Below are 15,630 nucleotides of genomic sequence, written 5' to 3'. Positions count from 1 at the left end.
CAGCTGCTAAGTACCAAGGTGGATAATTAGGGTAGCAAAGAGCAAAGAGAAGGAGCCAATGGCCAGTGCTGGTGGGCCCTATAAAAGTCCCATTTGTCCTCCTTCCTTGTTTATGGGAGTGATGACAGGGGCCAACTAGGCAGATGTTTGGCCATACTCAGTGGCTCAGCCTCAAGGAAAGGGAGAGCTGGGACTTTATGCCATTTCATGGGGTGTGTTGGGGGGGACATGAATTATATACCCCACTGCTCTGGGACTAGAGTCCAAATTAGATATGCTTGAAGATGCTCTGTGTATTTCCCCAAAGCTGTTTTGTATTTTTCTGCAGATGCTCCAGACCCAAGGGCCCTCCATGGGCTCCTGGGTGATCCTAGCAGCTCCTGGGCAGGAAGGCTTTTGGGGTGGGAGAGGCCTCCTGAAGCAGGCTGGAACCTGTCCCTCCTCAGGCCAGGCAGCATCCCGGCTCTGGCTCGGCCACCCCCTGTCCCTCTAGGGCTCCTGAGATAGAAGGCTCCAGACATAGCCTCTTGTCTCCAGGGCCCATTTAGTCCAAAAAAGGCTGCAGGGGACTCAAGAGGAGATGCCCTGTGCTTGAGGAGGGGGGAGGAAGGGATACTCTCCCCAAGATTCTTGGGGACCCCAAAACATGCATGGATGTCAGCCATCAGGTCGGGGTTCCATGTCGCTGTTCTCCTTTCTTGCCACTCATCCCGAGCCTCCCTGAGGTTGACAGAGCCTGCTTTCGCCCGAGGACATCTCTGGGGACCATCACTGCCCTCTGGAATTGTTCAGGTAGGTGCAGGATACAGGCTTTCTCCCCAGCACCCAGGTCGTATCTCTTTGGAGATGCTTGAAACCATCCCCTTCTCCTCCCGCCCCGTTTCCATCAATCTCATCAGTGTAACCACTGCTGTGGCTGCCTGGTCTTTCCCTTTCATACTGTGACTTTGTTCCAGGTCAAAATCAAGTCAACAATAATAATAGTAACATTTACTGGCTGCTTACTATGTGCTGGGACCACCGTGAGCTCTCCACCCATTATCTCATTTAATTCTTATGACGACACCATGATGTAGTTTCTATTTTACAGATAAGCGAGTGGCTGTAACTCCCCAAGCCACACAGCTTGTCCGTGATAGGCTGGGATCCAATCTCATTCTTTCTGATGCCACCGAGCTCTGCTGCTCTGGTGGAGAGAAGCTGGATTAGGATTTGGGGGTCTGCTACCAAATGCATTATGTCAACTCTGTTTCTTGGCTTCCCCACTGTAGATTAGGAGCCTGGAACTCAAAAGTTTCTTGTGCTTGGAAATTCTCAGTCTACTTGTGACATTTCATATTGTCCCCTTTTACACAGTCTTGACTTTGGGTCCTAGAGTGCTGGGACGGAAGATCGGGGCTTGGGGAGGTAAGGGGTGTAACATGAGACCATGGGCAGTGGGGGAGGCAGAGGTGGGATGGGGTGGGGTCCTGCTGGAAGGTGTCAGGGGAAGGGGATTCTTACTCTGCTCTGGAGTAAGCGTCACAGAGGTGGGCCCAGGAGATGTGTTAATGGTGACGGTGACCTGAAGAAGCCAGACCAGAGAGCAGACTCTGCCAGAGGGAACAAATGAGACATCGGGCAGAACCGTGAGGCACGGTTCACAGGAGCAGTGTGGACACAGGAGAGCCTCCTCTGCCACATCCAGGCTGGTAACAGTCTCGGTGACTGTGTCGGGCTCCCCGCAGCCCAAGACCAGCGCTCGGGAGCAGAGGGTAGGACGGTTCAGTGGGCAGAAGGCACTTGCTCCAGAGAACACCAGTTCCAAGGTTGCCCTCTGAGTGTGAAACGGGACACAGACTCAGTCAAGACCTAGAGAGCTCGGTGACATTTTATTGAAGCTATGTCAGGAAACAGGCAGGCACAGGGAGCGGGCAGTTCAGAAGGGTTTGAAAGGATCAGAGGGGGAGTGACATTTTTCTGGAGCAGTGAACTTCCTGTCTGCAGCACAGCAGCCAGTCTCTACTTGCCTTGGGAATGCATTTTGGTCTTGAATGCCTGGCAGGTGTTTTGAGGGTTTACAATCCTTCAAACTAAGTAGGGAAACCACCCTGTGAAGGCCAGCCTCCAAAAGATCTCCCGCCTAACCCACTCTCTAGTCCAACACCCTCCCACCTCTGCTTCCTTCAAGGGGCTGAGTAACGCACCCCCTCAGCGTGAGGAATGGACAGCACCCCTCTTCCGAGTTGGCTCTCTTGAGCCTTCCCCGTGGGGCAGGGAATCTGGTGGACTGCATTCAAGAGTTTCGGTTCTGGCTAGGGCTGGGGACGGGCAAATCCACATTGTAGACATTTTAGAGACAGGGAGATGGAGAAAGAAAAGTCAGGAGAGAGAGCAGGAAATAATATTGCCAAACGGATGAGTGGGAGAGGAAGAAAAGGGAGAGATAAAGGTGAGGAGAGGGATTAAGAGAGGAGACAGGGTGGTGGAGGATGAAGAGAAGAAGGAGGGAGGGTGGACGAGAAGGTTGAGAGGAAAGAAAACTTTCCAGAAGGGAGATGTGGCTGGCACAGAGGAAAGAGAGCAAGTCCTGAGCCTAGAGGGTTATTTTGCAGGAGGACTCTCCCAGGGCAGTCCTAACACAGGCTAATTGGGGTTCTTTTCCTGGTGCGTCTATTGCAGGCGTCTGGTGCTGAGCTGCCTTCCCCACACCCTCACGTGGGCCTGCCTCCCTCTCCTCCTCATCAGGATTTCAGTTTGGGATGGTAATTCTAATATTGGCTTAAAAGAGGCAGATTTGGAAGGAATTTGGCTATGAACTATCATCTAATATAGCCCCAGGCCGTGGAGAACTTTTGGGTTCTTGGTAAAATTATTCCCTTCTAGTTTGAACAATCGAGTTGGTAATATTTTGAAGGGTGCTGATTTCTCATTCAAATATTCTGCTGGTGGGAGTTGTCAGGGGAAGCGGCTGGGGGCCTGGGCGGGCACAAGGAAGTTGGTGAGGAGGCAATATGTGGGCAGGGCTTGCAAGATTCCCTGGCCTGAGGGGCCTGCAGGAAAGTGTTCTGTCTGCAGTGGGAAACCACACACGTGGGGACTGTGGCCTAGACTGCATCAACTTCTTTAGGGGCACCAGGTCAATTCTAAGCGCCCCCTGTGAAGCACTGTGGTTGCAGTGGATCGGAGTCGGACAGGAGGAGGAAGACCCTTGCTCTGGAAGGGCACAGTCCTACCCACGCCTTGGCACAGAGCAGCTGAGTCAGCATTAGTTGGAATGGATGCCTGTGGACCCTGGAGAGCCTGGGATGAGGAACGAGTGGGGGTACCTTTGTGGGGACCTGTCTGGAGGCAGATGGATGGACAAGGTGACCTTAGAACTCACAGGCCACCTACCCGCTCCCGTGCCTCCTGCTACTGATTTGTGCATGGGCTGTCAGCAAAGCGGCAGGCCTTAGGGCTGGGAATTGGGGCTTGCGGGGAGGCAGCGGAGGCAGGCGGGGCCCTTTAGCTCCTGTAACTCTTCTTGGTGGATGAAGTCTTGGAGATGATGCGCACGCTGGAGGTGCCGCCCACGCTGCGGCCGCTGGTGGAGCTGAAGCCCCCACTGCTGCCGCCATAGCTGAAGCCACTGCTGTAGCCACCCCCACTGTAGCCTGAGCCCCCGGAGGAGGAGACCACAGCTGTGGAGAGAAGGCACAGGGCACACTGCAGGCTCCTCCAGTTTCCCAAGACCCACCCTCCCCAGATCTCCTGCCCGGGCTGCTCCCTCCCATGGTGCTTCCCCAGGGAACAGGAATCTCCTCAGTCCCCGGGGGCCAGAGTCAGAGAGGGTGGCAGGGACTCGCCATCCCCATCACACATTGCCTCAGCGTGAGCATCGTGCACACAGGACATCACAACTTTCAAAGCACTTTCACAGCTGGGACCACGTGGATCTCAACAGGCCCAAGAGGACATCATAACTACGACTGCCCCCATTTTATAGGGGAAAAATGGACATGCAAAGACAGCAAGTGACATGTCCTGGGTCACACCTACCAGAAACCAAGGCTTTAGGCCCTTCTGCTGTGTTCATTCCACATCTATACCAGGGGCTCTCATATTGGATGGAACATGAGGCCTCATATCTCTGTGGGGATCATAGACTCTCATACTGGTAGAGACACAAAGGCCGTCCAGATGATCCTCCCCCAGGACTGGAATCGCCTCTACTGCATCACTGAGAGGCAATCACTTAGCTTCTGCTCAAATACTTTCAGTGACAGGGAGCTCACGACCTCAGGATGCAGCTCTCCACAGCCTGTCAAACGTTTGGAGATGCCCCTTTGACCTCCCCTCTCAGTGTCCATTTCTCCAGGGGAGGCATTCCTGTTCGTTTTATTAATTGGTTTCAAGCTCCCCTCTACCCTGGTTTTCCAGCCTCGCTAATGGGATCTGACCCACATGGGGCCCAAGGGGACTCTACTTCCCGTGCCCAGGACTCAGGGCCCCGCAGACGCCACCTGAGTTGTGCTGGGTCATTCTGTGAGATGATCCCTCCCCGCCTCCCTCCTGTGAGCTGAGGCCAAGCCAGGTCAGTTGCTGCTCTACTTGTTCAACTAATTTGCAACAATTCTATATACGAGTCTTCACATTTAAACTGTTTAATAGCCTCCTGTTAGTTATGTGAGTTTAAATTCCTGCCAGAACTAGCTGAGAAATCAGGCATTCAGGCTGGGGACCCACTGCTCTGCTGGTAGTCCTGTGCCTGAACTGGGGTCCTCTGGGGCCAGGGTGGAGTCATTTCTGTGGTCATGTGACCCCACTGGGACCGGCCCTGGGAGTGAGGGATCACCACTCATCTCTCTTGACCCCACTGGGAAGAAGGGCCAAGGAAGAGAGCGGTCCTGTGGGGACCTAAGAAGGTCCTAATGACCTCCCTGCCCGGTTTGTTCATTATCATCCTTGTTAGTAATGCTATTAGCTTCCACTTTGTCTCCTGCTTTTCTATCATCCCAAGACATTTACTCACAGATGTTCACGGGTCCGACACCTTCTCCAGTGAGTCTGTGGCAGGTGGGGAGAGAAAGAGACATTTCATTTGCTGAGAAGTATTTGAAGTTACCAGCACAGAGTACTTCCTGTGTGCGGGCTCTGTGCTTAACAAGGTTTTCATTCATCTCGTTAGCTTTAGGAAGCTAATGTGAATCCGCGAGGGGACATCTAGCAGAGAGATCAGGTCAAGATATATAGAGAAATGGGGAGAGGGACCGTGCTCACTAGGTGGACAGGGATAATCAGATGATAGGCATCTCTGGGTAAACAGGAGCCACTAAGGCTCATCACGAGTGTGGCCTCCTTTGTCATAGGGTCTGGGCAGAAAGGCCTTGCTTATGATCTTCCAGGTAGTCATGGGCTGCCTCTCCCTGACACCTCTCCTCCTGCCCCCTGCCCTGGGTCCAACAGGAGCTATGGGAGTGTCTGCGACCGCTGGATGCCTCTAGGGAGCAGCTGCGTTTTAACACGGTTGGTTTCTGCCCTTGGAGTTTCCATCTGGGGCCTGACACTGTGGGGCTCCGCCTCTGTGGCATTGCTGTAGTGCTCTGGAGGCGACCGTCTGAGCCATGCTAGGAAGAGAAGGTACTCACCGGCACTCCTCGCCCTCCAGCAGCTTGCGGTAGGTGGCGATCTCGATGTCCAGGGCCAGCTTGACGTTCATGAGCTCCTGGTACTCGCGCAGCTGCCGCGCCATGTCCTGCTTGGCCTTCTGCAGGGCGTCCTCCAGCTCGGTCAGTTTGTGCTTGGCGTCCTTGAGGGCCAGCTCCCCACGCTGCTCAGCATCCGTGATGGCGGCCTGGAGCGTGGCACACTGCCGGGAGGACACGGGAGTTTGTGAAATCGTCCACAGGGAAGGCAGTAAGATGTGGGCTTCAGGTTAAAAATGTGGAAGAATTTCCTGAAATGGATCTCATGCAAAGGAGGTTGGAGCTTCATCATCTTCAAAAATAAGATTAATCTCGGGGCCGTCCAGATGGCACAGCGGTTAAGTGCGCGCGCTCCGCTTCGGGGGCTCGGGATTCACAGGCCCGGATCCCCAGCGCCCACTGATGCACCACTAGTCAAGCCCTGCTGTGGCAGCGTCCCATATCAAGTAGAGAAAGATGGGCATGGAAGTTAGCCCAGGGCCAATCTTCCTCAGCAAAAAGAGGATTGGCATTGGATGTTAGCTCAGGGCTAATCTTCCCCTCCCACACACAAAAATAAAATAAAATTAATCTCTGTTCCCCTTGGATAATCTGAGATGTAGCCAGGTGGGGGAAAAGGATTTTGGGGGTCTTTTTCAATGCTGAACTTCTCTGGATAGTGGGTAAGCAAAGCCGTTCATAGTTGTGCCATGTACGCCTCCCAAGGCCAGAACCTTTTCTAGAGGAACTGACGCCGGATGGGTCTCAGGAAGAAGGTCCGCACCGCCTTGGTGAGGTGGGAGACGGCGCGTTTACACTCCGGGATGGTCACTCACCTGAAGAGGCCTCTCTCTGCACGGGCTGAGTTAGGCCCAGGCCAGGTCTGCCGGGGGCGGGGGTGTGGATGGGAGGCACCGGGAGCTCAGCCCTACCTGCTTCTTCAGGTTGTCGATCTCAGAGCGCAGCCTCTGCATCATCCGGTTCAGCTCGGAGATCTCCATCTTGGTGGTGCGGAGATCGTCCCCGTGCCGGCCAGCAGACCGCTGCAGCTCCTCGTACTGGGGGGAAGGAGGAGCGGGAGGCAGGCATGGTCAGGCCAGAGAAGAGAAGGTGGCGGCTTCCGGGGGCCCGACAGCTTTCCATAGCGCTGCTTGAGGAGCCCTTCCGTTGGCCGCACTACTGTGCATCAAATCCCTCCTCCTTGTCTCTTGGCTCCGCCTCTCTGTCTCCCTATCCTCAGGCTCCACCCACAGCCGAGACTCTTCTTCCTGGATCTGGTCTTTGTTCTCTCATCCTCGAGACCAGGAAGCTCACCGTCACAAACTCAGCGTTAGTCAGCCGGGGTGCCTGTCACTCTCTGGTTTTAAAGCTCTTTCGTATTTGTTTTCCGTGGCACCACATCTCATATCCCCAGTGACTCCGCAGCTCAGAGTATCTGCTCTAACCTGGAAAATCTCACCGTGTACCCCATGTGGAGCCTTTGCCCCCAGCCCCCAGCCGGTTCCACCTGTCTTCTCTGGATCCAGGAGGCTAACCCTTCCTCTTGTTCCCACGTTCTCTCTCTCTCGCTCCTGCTGGCACTGATGGCTGGGACTGTCCAGCTGTCCCTCGTCTCTCCTCTACAGGACATTGGAGTTGTGTCCGTCCTCTCCAATGGCAGAAGGATTGGCCACCTCCCGCCTTCGTCTGGTTATTCCCCAAAGAGAGCTCAGAACAGGGTGAGCCCGAAGCTGAACTCAGATCCCTTAGAACCCATCAGACTGGGACGTCTGAGAGGACAAGGCTCTTATCTACTTTGCCTTTGAAATTCCAGTTCTCTACGATTGTTTCATGAACTTGACCATGACACCCCACCTTGATCTGGTACCAGGACTCGGCCTCGGCCCGGCTGCGGTTGGCGATGTCCTCGTACTGGGCCTTGACCTCGGCGATGATGCTGTCCAGGTCCAGCTTGCGGTTGTTGTCCATGGAGAGGACCACGGAGGTCTCGGAGATCTGGGCCTGAAGCTGAGCCAGCTCCTGTGGTGGGGCCCAGAGGGAGAGCTGAAGTAGGGTGTGTGTGTGTGCATGTGTGTACATGTGTGTGTGCATGCGTGTTAGGAGACTGTCACCAGGCCTCCGGAACGGACCCTGGCGTGGAGGGCCTCACTTGCACTGCTGGGGTGGAGCATCCTGCTTAGGTCTGAAAGGGCTGGGAAGGATGTCAGAGAGGTCACTGAGTTTACGCCCGTTCTTTATCGTCACCTCATCTGCACGGAGGGAGCAGCAGCACAGGTGACTCTACCAGAATTCTCCAGAGCTCACTCCCATGGTGGAGGGAATGCACCCGCCGTGACCTGTCAGAGCCGTGATGTCTCGTGTTCTGAGAAAACACAGACTTTCACACCAAATAGAGAAGTCATCTTATGAAAGAAAAGTAAGTCAGAAGGAGCCAGAAAGCTCTGCTGCGTCCCAGTCCTGTTTCCCAACTGCGCTCCGCCCCGCTCCTCTGGCGTGGGAAATGGAAATTAGCTGGAAACAGCAGAAAGGGCACCAGACTGAAAAATTCAAGTCTTGGATCTGCCAAGCAGGTTCGACAGCATTGCTGAGTCTCGGGGGGCTAGTCATAGCGCTAAAGTCATACGCTTTCTGTGAGGATCAAATAAATTCATGTCGCTATAAGATGGTTGTGGAGACGGAAAACCCACCATTAATTTGTTAATGATCTCTCTTCAGAATCACCTAAGACGATGGTTCCCAAAATGTGATGCTCAGACCAGCAGCATCAGCATCACCCGGGAACTTGATTGAAATGCAACGTTTTGGGCCCCACCCAGACTTACTAAATCAGAACTGGTGTTCTAACAAGACCTCTAGAAGATTCTGATGAGCCGTAAAATTTGAGAATCACTGGTCCAAAGCACACATCTAAGTAAAAATATCATTTTCCTTTCTTTATTTGCAATTGGTTCATGCATTTCCTGCTTCCGGAAATTATTTTGTTGTTGTTGTATTGCAATTTGTTTTTCCCCAAATAGTTTTTCCTGGTAGTTGACCTAGCTTGGGGGTCTCAGCCCATAGATTTGCTGTTCGGAATTAGGAGCCAGCACTGCACTGGTTGTCACCATTGAAGTGAATAAGCAGAGGAAACAATGCCTTCCCCCCCAGGTGGGCTGCGGGATGGTCATTGAACCTGTTTGAAGACACAAAGCCCATCCTCCTGCTCCCGGAACACCACCAATTTCTGTTGGGTGCCAAACATATGTAACGCCCTGGGCATATCACCCGTCCTTACCAGGCCCACCTGGAGATGCACAGTGCATCCTAGGCCCCAGTCTCAACATCTGATCCCATCTCCACCACTCACTCTACTCCAGCCACCTCGGCCTCCTCCTGGATTCCTGGATCCTCACTTCCTTCAGGTTCCTCTTCACATCTAACCCACCATCTGGCCCCCGTTGTAGTTTTTCTCCATCACCCCTACTGCGCCTGAAATGATGTAGTTATTTGAATCTCTCTATGTGGGCTGTATCCCCCACTGTCATGGAAGCTCCAAGACCTTAGGGGCTTGACTGCATTCGCTCAGCGCTGCTCCTGCAGCACGGAGAGCAGTGTCTGGTGTACAAAGGCACACAACAAAGCGTGTCTTCGGAGAGCCGGGCATTTGTGTTGTGTGCTTCTACAAGGACCTGAGGGCTCGCTAATTGCCTCGATTTGCATAATTGCATCATCCTGCAGCTGCTCCAGGGAGAGTGGCAGGTAAATTTGAGCTGGGCTGGGTGAGCCAGGTTGCTCAGATAGTTCTATGGAAACGATGCATAATTCAACAATTATAATTCATAATTCAGGCAGTTCTTCTGTCTGGCCAACAGAGCATGCCTGGTCCAGGTGGTCAAGGTTGAGTTTCTCCCCTTGCCTGACCCACCAGCTGCCCTAGGGACCCTCATTTTGCCCTTTGGCAGGGGAAGCAGCAACTGCTCCATGAATTCCAACTCAGGGATGGGGCAAGGAGCAGAGGGGAGACCAGGGAAGGAGCCACAGCCTCTGTGCCCAGCCGAGGCCCCCTGCCTGCAGCCCTCCTGAGGGGGAGCACTTGGCACTGCTTACCGCTTCATAGAAAGTTCTCAGGAAGTTGATCTCGTCCATTAGGGCGTCCACCTTGGCCTCCAGCTCCACCTTGTTCATGTAGGCGGCATCCACGTCCTGGGCACAGAACAAGCTGTCACTGAGTCCCCTTCTTCCCGGTTAACCAGCCCCTCTGTTTGTGGGAGGTGCGGGAACTTAAGCTTTCGGGGATGAGAGCATTTCTCTGTTCTAGGCTCTGGGGTGGCACTCGCAGGGGGTCCACATGTGTGAGGACTAGGGCTCTCAGGGAACACCACCTGCTCACCAGCTGGTGCCAGGTGGAAAGATCTCCTCTGTCCTCTCCACGTGATGAGGACAACCCCAGCCTGGGCGCTTGGGCCTCCGCTGCCTCTGGCCTCTCCCAGCTGTGGACTCCCCTCCTCCTCACACTCTGCCCCACCTCCCCGTCACGCAGCGCTGCTCCATCCTTCCTCCTCCAGCTTAGCTCCAGGGTTGATTCTCCCTGTCCCTTGGCCGGCCCCCACTAAACAGGAAGGTCCACAGCCTATGGAGCTGATTTCTGTCCTGCCCTCCTCTGTCCTCCTGAGACAAGCTCCACAAGAGGCCTGTTTTGCTTCCCTCTCGCCGTGCTGGACTCCACGTGGCGTGGGGGCTGGTGTTGTGATTTCCAGCTCAGACCTCAGGGTCGTGGATCCTGACTCCCTCCTGATTATCTGGGTAACCTCGGGCAACTTGCTTAACCTCCCTGAGCCTGAGTTTTCTCACTTCTAAGGTAAAACTTGCCTCCAAGGTTGGTTGCAGAAATTAAATAAAGCCTGTATGCAAGGCCACTGGCTGAAGTGGCATCTCTCGCTCCCGGAAGGGGCTACCTGGGCCTAGGAGTCAGGAGGGAGCATCCTTGCCCCGTCCCCTCACCTTCTTGAGCACCACAAACTCGTTCTCAGCTGCCGTGCGCCTGTTGATTTCTTCTTCGTACCTGCGAGAGGGATCAAGAAGGGGACTGGTGTGAGGAACAGGGTTCTGGGAGTCAGATCAGACAGCGGGGGCTGTAGGTGGGCAGGCAATGGTGGGTCTCCAGAGCAGACTTGGAAAACAGCTCTCCTGTTATACCTGTGCCCGCCCCCCAATCCCAAATCAATCAGACAAGTACCAAACCCCAAACAACAATGGCGCAGATCCACCCCTCATTCTTTCTGAGGCTGCTTTTCTCACAGCTGTGCTCCTTAGAGTGCGAAGGTCCTTAGAAACCCCACGCCCCTCGCTCTCCCAGCAGCACATGGAGGTGCCCCTGCTCACCGATCCTGGGAAGGAAGTTTCACTTCTGCTCCAGGTGACCCGTTTCCCACCCAACCCTCCTGCGTGTCCACGCATCCCCACCCCTCAGCTGCTCGGGACAGCTGTGGTTCAGGCTTTGCACCTACCAGCTGGGTGACCCGGGCGGTCCCTTAACCTCAAATGCTCTTCTCCACCTGTGAAATGGCCTGTCATTGTTCTTTTAAAACCACCATGTACTGCCCCACATGATGTGCACAGCCAGAATCCCTCCTGCCTTCACATTGCTCTATTGTCCAGTAGGATCTGAGAAAGTCTCTTTCCTGCCACTGCATCTTCAGCCCTGGGAAGTTCTCCCATGTTCTCTGGGAAAACTGATGTGGTTTTCCTTACTGTTTCTTCATGTTGCCTTTCTATTAAATCTTACCATCTTTTCTTCACCTGATCCCGTGCAACTGTCGTCATCTCCTGTGTCCCCAGCTCACGGTCCCTCTGCCAGAGGGTGAGCATCACATGCACAGGCCTCTTACACGCCTGCCACAGGAACATCACTGTCCGTTCACCAGGAGCACACTCTGCAACAGACTCCCCGTAGTCCTCCCTGTGCCTCTTTCTTTCTCAACTTTGAGCTTTCATCACCTCTTCCAGGAAGCCTTCTTGGACTGAAACTCTGTTACTCCACGTTTGCATGTATATTATAAATTACCCATCTGCGCTTGCTTCTTCTGTCTGTGTCTGCATCACTACACACATATACCTAATTATCAATAAAATAAAAATAGCTGACACATTAATAATTTACTGCTTGCCCAGTGCTGGACACCCTACCAAGTATTTTATATGCAAGTTTTGGTTTAACATTCCTAACCCCTCTATGAGGTGGTTACTATTCACATCCCCTCTAACAGACAAAGGACTGGGGCTTAAAGAGGTTAGTTTTCTTTAGGTCATTCAGCTAGTAAGTGGTTGAGCCAGGATTCTAAAGCCACTGACTCTAGTCTAGAACTTTCTGTGATGATGGAAATGCTCTATTTCTGCATCCACTAGGGGATCCATTAGCCACACGTGGCGACTGAGCACTTGAAAGGTGGCTAGTGTGACTGAGGAGCTGAATTTTAAATCTCATTTAATTTTAATCAGTTTAAATTTAAATAGCCGTATGTGGCTAGAGACTACCTGTTAGTGCAGCTCTAAGACCTGAACTCTCACTATATTATATACACAGTAACCAACACTCCTTATCAAGTCGCTTATTTTGTTTGGACCAAGACAATGAGAAATAAATTAGAACAATAAAAATAAGAAGTTACTCATGTCTATAGGCACAAGCATAATCGTATGATTAGTGGTGTGTGTGTTGTGTGTGTGGTTCGAGGGAGAAGGCAGCAAATATGTCTCTTTTTCGTCTGTTCCCCAGCCCCTTGGCCAAGGTCGGGGTGGGTACGTGAACATTGTGTAGATCAGCAATGAGACTGAGCTGAACAAATGTGAGAGTGAGATTCTATCCTAACTCACTTATTGCCGCTGTGTAACCTTGGATGAGTGGGTTCCTGTCTCAGACCTTACTTTCCTCATCTGCAGAGTTTACCAGGTCGTCGTGTATAACGTGCTCTTTGTGCCCACGGGGGTTATCAGCACCTAGAATGCAGCCCCACCCTGCAGAGTTTACCAGGTCGTTGTGTATGACGTGCTCTTTGTGCCCACGGGGGTTATCAGCACCTAGAACGCAGCCCCACCCCAAAGCCTCCACATTCTTGACCGCAGGGTCCCAGTGCTTTTTCTGATTCCACTTCTGTGCCCTAAGTGTGTGCCTATTGCCTCACTGGACCGGGCACTTCCGGAGAGCAAAGCCTCTCCAGGAGCCTCAGGGCAGGCCCTCCAGGGAGCTGGCTGGGTGTCCACTCACTTGTTCTTGAAGTCCTCCACCACGTCCTGCATGCTCTTCAGCTCCGTCTCCAGCCTCCCCCGCTCTCCGCCCAGCCCTTCCAGCTGCCGCTTCAGGTTGCTGATGTAGGCCTCGAACATGGGCTCGATGTTGGCCCTGGTGGTTTTATGCTCCTGCAGGAGGCTCCATTTGGTCTCCAGGACCTTGTTCTGCTGCTCCAGGAACCGCACCTGCCCCAGCCAGAGGTGAGAGACCGTGAGGGCTTCTGTGCAGCAGCCTCCCGGAGGGCTCTGGGCTATAGGACCACCCAGTAGTGCAGGGGGCACTGCAAGGCCTCAGAGTCCAGCTGGCAGGCTCCTCCTCCTCGGCCTGGAGGGAGCCTAGAATGTAGAGAGCCAAGCAAATATTGGTGCAATGGGCTTGGGAGATAGGCGATGGCTTGATCTGGAGGTGGGAGAAGCAAGGAGGGACACAGAGGCTGGAAACCATCCGTATACACCTAACTATGCTGATGCGTGGTAGCTGAAGAAAAGAACATTCTGCTATCACATTACCAAGTGAGATTTTGATTCCCATTAAAAGGGTATTTTCTTTCCAACATGATTTCTCTAGATCTAGAATCCGGACTCAGTTGCCCACACACTCCAGGAATGCCTGATAGGTCACTCTGGATTCACACTGAGGGGACCTGGGCACAATCCCAGCCATGTCCCTCACTAGCTGTGTGGTCTTGGGCAAGCCCCTTCTTTTCTCTGCTCTCTCAGGTCCCTTGTGGTCATGTGCTACTTTCCTTGAATTGCACTCATCTGCCCCTCAGTCTGGGAAGCAGCCTTGGGAATATGCAAAACCTTTCTCCCTAACAAAGTCCTGCCATTGGGAGTAGCTGGATGACACAGCCTCAGAGAACAGAGAATGAAGGAACAGAGCCTCCAGGACTTTGGGGATGGCAGAGTGCCTACAGAGGGTTTTAACAAACACCCCCCACCCCAGCTTCTCTTCGGTTGTCAGAGGAAGGCAGTCCTGGCTCCAAGTCCCTCTTTAGACACATCCCCTCATTCTCCACATCCCCTCCAGATGAACCAAGGAAAAGCAGGGCCCATGTCCTTCTCCTCAGAGCCAGGCTCCTGGAAATCTCACATCTGTTAGTGCAAACACCAAACCAAGTGGGGTGACATGGGGGATAAAGTTGAAGAACCACTGCCTCGGCAGTCTTTGGTTAGGTTTACAGATTCAAGGAGTTGGGTCCATGTGATGAGGCATTTTGTAGCCTGTCAGACCTGCAAAGGGACCCTAGAGTCCATCTGTCCAACCCAACCGAGGCCTGAGCAGTTAGGGATTCTCCTAGCGGTAGAACCAAAGATGGAACCCTGGCTGGTGGCCTCTTAGGGTAGCATCTTTCCTCCAGATCCCAGGTATGGAGGCTGAGTGGTCCAGATCCTTGAATTGGTTCTTCCCAGCCAAAATCAACCAGCTCAGGTGTGCACCGGTGGTGGTACAAAATAGAATCTTCTTTCTCCAGAACTGGGGAAATCCCTAGGACTCCAAGCCACACAGCTTGGGGGACTCAGGGCTGAAGTCACAGCTTTCCTCTCAATAAAAGAAAAGTGTGAATCACTTTGAGCCCACCCCTTGCCAACCACCCAGCTTCCCAGACACCCAACTCACTAGGGAAGTTGCCACGGGAAGACTTGCCCCTATTAACTGGGTAGGGAAAAAGTGACCCCAGCCTATTCCTATTAACTGAACTTGTGACCTCTCATTCCTTTATCCCCTTCCCTCCACACTGATCCCTTTCACTGTCTAATTTTAAGCCCAGTGCACAATCAGTATCCATCAAAATAGCAATGTCCTTGCAATGGGTCAGACAGCTGGAGATGGACATTTTTCTGCTCCCACTTCAGCAAGGTGGGAACCCGCCCCCCCCCCCCCCATTAGCAGTCTTCCACGTCCCCAGCATCGCAGGTCCTGGGCAAGTCACAGTTGACCTCAGAAAAGCACAGAAAGCAGAGATCCCCCTGGGCACCAGCTGCTCTCCTGGTGGGGACCCCACTTGCCTCTCACCTTGTCGATGAAGGAGGCGAACTTGTTGTTGAGGGTCTTGATCTGCTCCCGCTCCTCCTTCCGTACCCGCTGGAGGGAGGGGTCGATCTCCAAGTGGAGGGGAGTCAGGAGGCTCTGGTTGACGGTGACCTCCTGGATGCCCCCAGCACCAGACATCATCCCACCTCCAAATCCGAACGCACTGCAGGCTCCCCCCACTCTGTACCCCATACCCCCTAGCCCATAGCCAGCACCTCCAAAGCCGGCCCGGCTGGAGCGGTAGCTCCCACTGACGGAGATTCTCTTGCTACCCCCAAGGCTGTGGAGGCTCCTGGTGCCGAAGCCGCCTCCAAAGCCGCCCCCGAAGCTCTTCCCGCCCTGGGACACGGAGAAAGAGCTAAAGCTGGGACGGCAACCCGGGAGGAGGCTTGCTGAGGAAGCACTGAAGTTTCGAGTGCCCCCTGACTTGATGGTGACAGAGGACCGTTGGGTCATGGTAGGAGCTGGTGCCAGAGACTCAGAGGAGCGAAGATGTCAAAGGGATGAGGAGCCTTTGCAGTCTAGCTCTCCCAAACTCTCCTGGACTTTTATCCCTTTCAAGAACTGGGCTTGTCCGGAGAAGATCAAAGGCCACTCTGTTGAGTTCATCCCAATGGCATGTCTGGCCACGGCCCATCTTTCTGCCCCACTAATCATGATGGGGAACACCCTACCCAGGGCAGG

At 53.6% G+C, this 15,630-nt stretch overlaps 1 protein-coding gene across 1 annotated transcript; it reads right to left on the bottom strand.

Annotated features, from left to right (window-relative positions):
- Window positions 1-1,852: 1,852 nt before the first annotated feature.
- LOC131416058 (keratin, type II cytoskeletal 5-like) lies at window positions 1,853-15,402 on the bottom strand. The gene is made up of 9 exons (XM_058558179.1): window positions 14,929-15,402; window positions 12,889-13,097; window positions 10,626-10,686; window positions 9,732-9,827; window positions 7,500-7,664; window positions 6,578-6,703; window positions 5,610-5,830; window positions 4,994-5,028; window positions 1,853-3,662 (listed from the first exon to the last, which is right to left on the bottom strand). Exons 1-9 carry the CDS (start codon window positions 15,400-15,402, stop codon window positions 3,487-3,489), a joined length of 1,563 nt encoding a protein of 520 aa, XP_058414162.1. The 3' UTR covers window positions 1,853-3,486.
- Between the last annotated feature and the right edge of the window lie 228 nt (window positions 15,403-15,630).

This window comes from Diceros bicornis, chromosome 17 (assembly GCF_020826845.1).
Source record: "Diceros bicornis minor isolate mBicDic1 chromosome 17, mDicBic1.mat.cur, whole genome shotgun sequence".
Taxonomy (NCBI): domain Eukaryota; kingdom Metazoa; phylum Chordata; class Mammalia; order Perissodactyla; family Rhinocerotidae; genus Diceros; species Diceros bicornis.
The sequence above is the reverse complement of the archived record's forward strand: the minus strand, read 5'-3'. Positions and strand labels throughout refer to the sequence as shown.

Bases quoted from the DNA above. Each gene is read 5' to 3' on its own strand.
- LOC131416058 (XM_058558179.1), bottom strand. From the start codon at position 15,402: ATGACCCAACGGTCCTCTGTCACCATCAAGTCAGGGGGCACTCGAAAC. The intron at 13,098-14,928 runs GTGAGAGGCAAG...TGGCTGGGGCAG, and splicing joins TCGCCTCCTTCATCGACAAG to GTGCGGTTCCTGGAGCAGCA. The intron at 5,831-6,577 runs GTAGGGCTGAGC...TCCTCCCGGCAG, and splicing joins TCGACAACCTGAAGAAGCAG to TGTGCCACGCTCCAGGCCGC.